Source organism: Daphnia pulicaria, chromosome 4 (genome assembly GCF_021234035.1).
Source record: "Daphnia pulicaria isolate SC F1-1A chromosome 4, SC_F0-13Bv2, whole genome shotgun sequence".
Lineage (NCBI taxonomy): Eukaryota > Metazoa > Arthropoda > Branchiopoda > Diplostraca > Daphniidae > Daphnia > Daphnia pulicaria.
Genome location: NC_060916.1, coordinates 11,245,573 through 11,251,260, shown reverse-complemented (window position 1 = coordinate 11,251,260; position 5,688 = coordinate 11,245,573). Strand labels below are relative to the sequence as shown.

Here is a 5,688-nt window from a genome sequence, read left to right as displayed (position 1 = left end):
GCCCCACTATTGTTGACCCTACCTCTTTTAGGTGTCCCTGAACTAAATTCAAGGCTAATCGATTTTATCTTTTTCTTTATTCCTGTAATCGTAGACTAGGTAGGCGTATGAATTATTGGAGAAATGACCTCGAATTAATCCAGGTAGATTAAAGTTGAATGTATCAAATATCTAGTCGTAATAAGATTTCTCTTCCTTTCGAAACATACATTTCCAATTCAATCAAATGTAATTTAGCTGAAGCTATAATGCGTCCTTCACTATAAGGTTAAATTAAGCCGATTTTAAGAAATAGCCAAATTTTTGATTGAACATAGGATGAAATTTTAGTCTGATTATTCTATTCGTCCCTATAACGCGACGTAACGCGAGGCTTTTTGATTTTACCCCCGATATTCCAATGTGGTTTTTCCCTTTAACATCAACGGCAAGCATTTGGCATTGCAATTCTCTTCAGTTGCCGGTGTTTCCCTTCGTGTAACAGACTCCATCCACGTGAGTAATAAAGTGGGTGCATTGAGAGTTGGCGATTCATATGCCACCGCATTATTCGCCGACGCTGGGCTTATTGTCGATGACATTGCCAACGAAATGACAATTGAAAAAAGGATAGTTTTACTTTTACGTATAGAAATAACAGTTTATTTTTACAAATAGTCACAAATCTTTATTCAAGCGGAAAAATGGAATTAAACCACATTAAACAAACAAAAAAACCTTGCTCATAATATGTATTTACCAATGTGATGCCGAACATATTACAGTATATCCTCGGCTATTAATCGAAATATTTGGAACGGTAATTGTTTTTTTTCTCAAGTAGTGGTTCTTCATTGCCAAAATTCATATCGATTGCGTCCGTTTTTTCAGTCAATTTTCTGCGCGGTGCGATCGGGGATGAAACCGCAAGCGCTTAGATATTCACTTTCTACCAGCCAATTAATGGTGGAGTGATACAGGTAACAGGTTCCACTCTTGTAAGTAAAATGGGTGCACTTTTTGCTGGGCGCGTCGTTGACCAAGCAGAATCTTCCGCAATGGTCGCCAGGGATGTCCTTCTTGGCGATGATTTCACTGCCTTTAAATGCACAATCCAAGTCCCAGCGAACCAAACCGTTGTCGCCTTCCTTCCAGGTTCGAGTGGACTCGGTTGTCATTGACAAGACCGCCATGAGCAGGAAAAATGACAAGACCTTCACCCTATCAAAGGTTTAAAACATATATAATATGATTTAATGATGTACAACCAACTTGAAAGCCATTTGAGATGAACTTACATTTTGATGTTGCAGACTACAGGCAAGAAGTGGAACACGCGCAGACCCACAGATGTTTCCTGGTTTGAATCTCGAGTCGAAATGATTTCTTTAACACGGAGGTGACTGCAGCCAGATACCTTGAGCGTGAATAGCTCCGGGATAGCACGTCGACACTAGAAATTTTATTTTTGAATTCAACGTTATTTGGCCACGACAAGCAGTTCACATTGGTTTCTCCGAGAGTTTTCTCTCGGTGAATTCTACCGGTCCTTGTATATGCTCCTAAAATGTTGATCGGTGCCATCAGCAAACTGGATTTATTCGCAATAGTAGTTTTTTGCCTCCGCTTTCTCTGTACGCTTGGTGCGGTTCAACAGGTAAATGCATCTGCATCCAGTTATCTACAGCATTGGAAGTGGAAATCGGCCCGTGATTAAAAGGGGAATAGAGAAAGTCCACTTTCAATTTAATCTAACGTCATAGTATTTGTTTCAGAACAGAGAATTCGCTAATGTTGACCTATAACTGATTTAGTTCAGAATTTTGACTGTCGTCAAATCCCACAGTACTTGCACAGTATCTTCCAATGTGAAAACCTACCCATTTATTCCCAGGATGCCTTTTAGCTCTTCCGTGCTGAGTAACCCCTTAACCTCATTCTGGAGTTTAGCTAGTAGAAAGGTAGGTCTTTAAAGATTCTGCTTTCATTTTGCGGGGAAAACCCTAGATGCATCATCAGTTGTTAGCACTGCTTCCCAGTTCTCGCGAAAGTTCGTTTTACGCGGCTGTTTCGCGTTTGAGCCGTCGCCGTTTAGTAACACCCAGAAAATTCGTCTGCTGTGCTAAAGTAAACAAATCATTAAAGTCGTGTCGGCTCGATCTCGAAGCCGTTTGAAGCGTTAGTTGGCCACAGAGTAAGGTAAATTAGATGTCAGTGTTTGTGAATAAAAGTTTTAGCCACAACAGTTAATTCCAAACAGCCCAATTTTCTGTTTGTCCATTTCTGTTCATTTTTCTTAGTCAATAGTCATTGACGTAGCCAAAATTCATAACGATTGCGTTCGTTTTTCGTTTGAGGCCATTCCCTGCAAGCTACGGTCGAGGATGAAACCGCAAGTGTTTGTAGTTTTATCCCTTTCTCTCCATTCGTCAAGGAATCTCTTCAGATAACTGACTCTGCCAGACTCGACCAGCGGACACGGTTGTCATTGTCGACATGGCAGCCATGAGCAGGAAAATTCACAAGACATTCATCCTAGGTTTAAAACTTAAATGATTTACTGATATGAACAACAAACTGAAAGCCGTTTGAGATGAACTTACATTTTATTTTACAGACTGTAGGAAGGAGATGAAACACACAGATCAACTGATGCTTCTTGGTTTGAATCTCGAGTTGAAGTGGATCCTTTTATACGGAGGGAACTGCATCAGATGTCTTGAGCGTGAGTAGTTTCGGGAAACTACACTAGGAATGTAAGACTCTTTTTTTGTGTGGCTAAGACAAGTAGTTTGCATGGGTTTTCCCTCGATGAATAATACCGCGTATTCACCGGACTGTTTACTAAAAAACTGGTCCTTGTATGCTCCCATAATGTTTATCGTTCGTTGCCATCAGCAAACTGGATTAATTCACGACAGTAATTTTTACGCAACGTTTCCTGTACTTGGTACGGTTCGGCTGGTAAATGCGGGTAAAATTTACATTGCATTTTACCCGGTAAATGCATCTTCATCATATTATCTACCTAACAGCATCTTGGAAGGAAAAATTTTTCCGTGATTAAAAAAGTATAGAAAGTTCATTTTCAATTTAATAGAATGTCATATTTGTTATCAGATAATAGATTAATCGCGAATGTGAGCATATTACGGATTAAGTTTACGGGAATTGAGTTTGTCGTCAAAACCCGCAGGAACTTATTCCAATGCCAAAACCTACCAATATATTTCCAGGAAGTCTTGTATGGGAAAAAATCTTTATATTTTCTTCTAACAACTCTCTAGATTGTAAATTAGATTAAAAAAAAAAAAATTTAATACGAGCGCCGATCGAGAGTCATAAATTTAGCAGCAGAGCTTTCCTGGTTGTCACGGAAATTCGTCTGTAGTGCAAAACTCACGTGTCACATCAACCATGTATCAGTCGTATCAGTTGTTCGATGAACAATTCAATGTAGGTGGTATGTGGTACGAAGTGCGATAAGCAGTCTTAAAGTCAAGCAAATGTTTCAAACGGCTCAGGATTATTAGATCACACTGGTGCAAGAAGTGAGGATCATCCGTCAAGCAAAGTTCATATAAGATCCGCATTCGCGCATACTCCATTCCTTAACAAGTCTAACGTTAGATTAAATTTAAACTTAAGATTATTTACACTGTTTTAAGCCATGGATAAATTTTCCCTTCGAAATGCTGTTAGGTGTAGAAAACTACACAGGGAAAGCGACAGGCTAATAAGGAAAGGCTATTATCTATGATACACCAGCATGTATGAACCAGTTTTAAGAAAACAGTGATACAAGTTTGGTGAATACCCCGTCGTATTCATCGAGGGAAAACCCATGAAAACCAGTCGTCCTAGCCAAAAAAATAAAGGTCAAACATGTCTAGTGTCGACGTGTTATCCAGAAGCTATTCGCACTCAAGGTATATCTGATGCAGTCACCTCCGTGTAAAAGGAATCACTTCGACTCGAGATTCAAACCAAGAAACATCAGTTGATCTGTGTGTTCCATCTCCTTCCTACAGTCTGCAAAATAAAATGTAAGTTCATTTTAAACGGCTTTCAGTTTGTTTGTTGTACAGTAAAACATTATTTTTTGAACCTTTGATACATAGGATGAAGGTCTTGTCAATTTTCCTGCTCATGGCAGCCGTGTCTCTGACCACCGTGTCCGCTCGATTCTGGCAGGTAGGCGACAACGGTTTGTCTCGCTGGGACTACAATTGTCATTTTGTTGGCAATGTCATCGACAACAAGCCCAGCTCTGGCGAGCAATGCGGTGGCATCTGCATCGCTAACTCTCAATGCACCCACTATACTCACGCAGGCGGTTACTGTTACCTGAAGAGACACACCGGCAACTGGAGAGAAACCGATGAAACTGCAAACACTTGCGGTTTCATCCTCGGCCGAAGCACGCAGGCACCTTAAACGTGGAAAAACGAACGCAATCGTTATGAATTTTGGCCATGTCAAACGACTGAGAAAACGGGGAAATGTGGACAAACAGAAAAATAAACTGTTTGAATCAATTGTTTGTTCCAATATTATTCACTGACACAGACACAGACACCTATGTTGCCAAGTTCGCTGACGAGGAACGTTCCCCTATACAAATTTGAGATAGAGATTTTTAACAGGGTGCTGACAAACCAAAATGTATCCACCAAATAGCAACCAAGTACAGGGGGCGCAAAGTGAAAGGCTATTATTGTTAATTAATCTGGTTGTTTGCTGATGCATCAACTTCAATCAAAACAATGAAGGCATACATGGACCCATGGTTAAGGGCACATTCATATTATATAGGTCAGTTTGTTAAATATTAGGCCATATTCATCGAAGCAAAACTTTGGGGCAGAAAAACAAACAACCTATTTGTCCCAAGGCAAAACAAATCCTATTAAATGTACATTGTCGACGAGGGACCACGGAGGTATTTGCGCTCAAGGAAACTGGTGCAGCTGCCTCTGTAGAAAAGTAATCATTCGGACAAGAGATTTAAATAAAGACAGAAAAAAGAAAGTTCACACGAATCAATCAAAATGGGGAAAAATGAATCAGGTTTTCACAATCACAAAGAATGAATTCTGTTCCTAAACTAAAACTAGTAAATGTCAAATGCCCTGGAGAGATTTATTACGAAATCTGACTAAAGTTGTGTGTGGGACAGCGTTATCGTCGGTGAAAGAAGATCCTACCGGCATACTAAGCCTTTGCTTAGTATAGGCTTACCTTAAATAAATAATAGTATAAGTAATTGGAATTTACGGGGGTGGGGGGGGGGAATTGAATACAAGTCGGAATAGTATGTTTTACTTAACTTAGAACTTGTAGAAAACACTATAAACCACCTTCTTCAAATGGCTTCGAGTTCGAGCCCACATGACTTGATTGATTTGTTTTCCTTTACATGCAGACGAACTTTCAAGGTGTTACTAAAAGGCGACGGTTAAACGAGAAACGGCCGTGCAAAACGGACTTTCGCAAGAACTAGGAAGCAGTGCTAACAACTGATAATGTCGACAAGGAAAAAGGATGATAGTGACAGCGTCAGTAAGTCAAATGGAATAGGATTTATCATTTTATCCGTATATAGAAATAACCGGAGCGAACGACATTGTTCGGTGAATCATTAGATTTAAAAAAAAAAAAACTAAAATAAATAACAATAGCCAAGTCCCAAGTGCTATGGAAAACAAG

General features: G+C 39.7%; 1 protein-coding gene and 2 long non-coding RNA genes across 4 annotated transcripts; 2 read left to right on the top strand and 1 right to left on the bottom strand.

The window, feature by feature from the left end:
• Positions 1-714: 714 nt before the first annotated feature.
• On the bottom strand, positions 715-5,387 carry LOC124337187. 2 transcript variants are annotated; one of them, XR_006917202.1, is made up of 3 exons: positions 3,008-3,022; positions 1,278-1,611; positions 715-1,200 (listed from the first exon to the last, which is right to left on the bottom strand). XR_006917202.1 is itself a non-coding variant. In XM_046791285.1 (3 exons), the coding sequence occupies exons 1-3, from the start codon at positions 5,370-5,372 to the stop codon at positions 867-869; spliced, it is 522 nt and encodes a 173-aa protein (XP_046647241.1). In that variant the 5' UTR covers positions 5,373-5,387; the 3' UTR covers positions 715-866. The 2 variants fall into 2 exon arrangements, 1 of the variants encoding a protein (XP_046647241.1); XM_046791285.1 differs by lacking the exon at positions 3,008-3,022 and adding an exon at positions 5,340-5,387 and having other exon boundaries at positions 1,278-1,432.
• On the top strand, positions 1,850-2,688 carry LOC124337424. Its single transcript, XR_006917352.1, has 4 exons — positions 1,850-1,940; positions 2,006-2,178; positions 2,287-2,518; positions 2,597-2,688. It is a non-coding gene; the product is annotated as an uncharacterized LOC124337424 (long non-coding RNA).
• On the top strand, positions 3,292-4,530 carry LOC124337348. The gene is made up of 2 exons (XR_006917237.1): positions 3,292-4,025; positions 4,101-4,530. It is a non-coding gene; the product is annotated as an uncharacterized LOC124337348 (long non-coding RNA).
• Positions 5,388-5,688: the final 301 nt, after the last annotated feature.

What these genes read in the sequence shown, in the direction of transcription:
- LOC124337187 (XM_046791285.1), bottom strand. Translation starts at nt 5,372, where the DNA reads ATGTGGGCTCGAACTCGAAGCCATTTGAAGAAG. An exon ending in CTCGAAGCCATTTGAAGAAG is followed by an intron (nt 1,433 to 5,339) that starts GTGGTTTATAGT and finishes TAAAATTTCTAG; the next exon opens with TGTCGACGTGCTATCCCGGA. An exon ending in GTAGTCTGCAACATCAAAAT is followed by an intron (nt 1,201 to 1,277) that starts GTAAGTTCATCT and finishes AACCTTTGATAG; the next exon opens with GGTGAAGGTCTTGTCATTTT.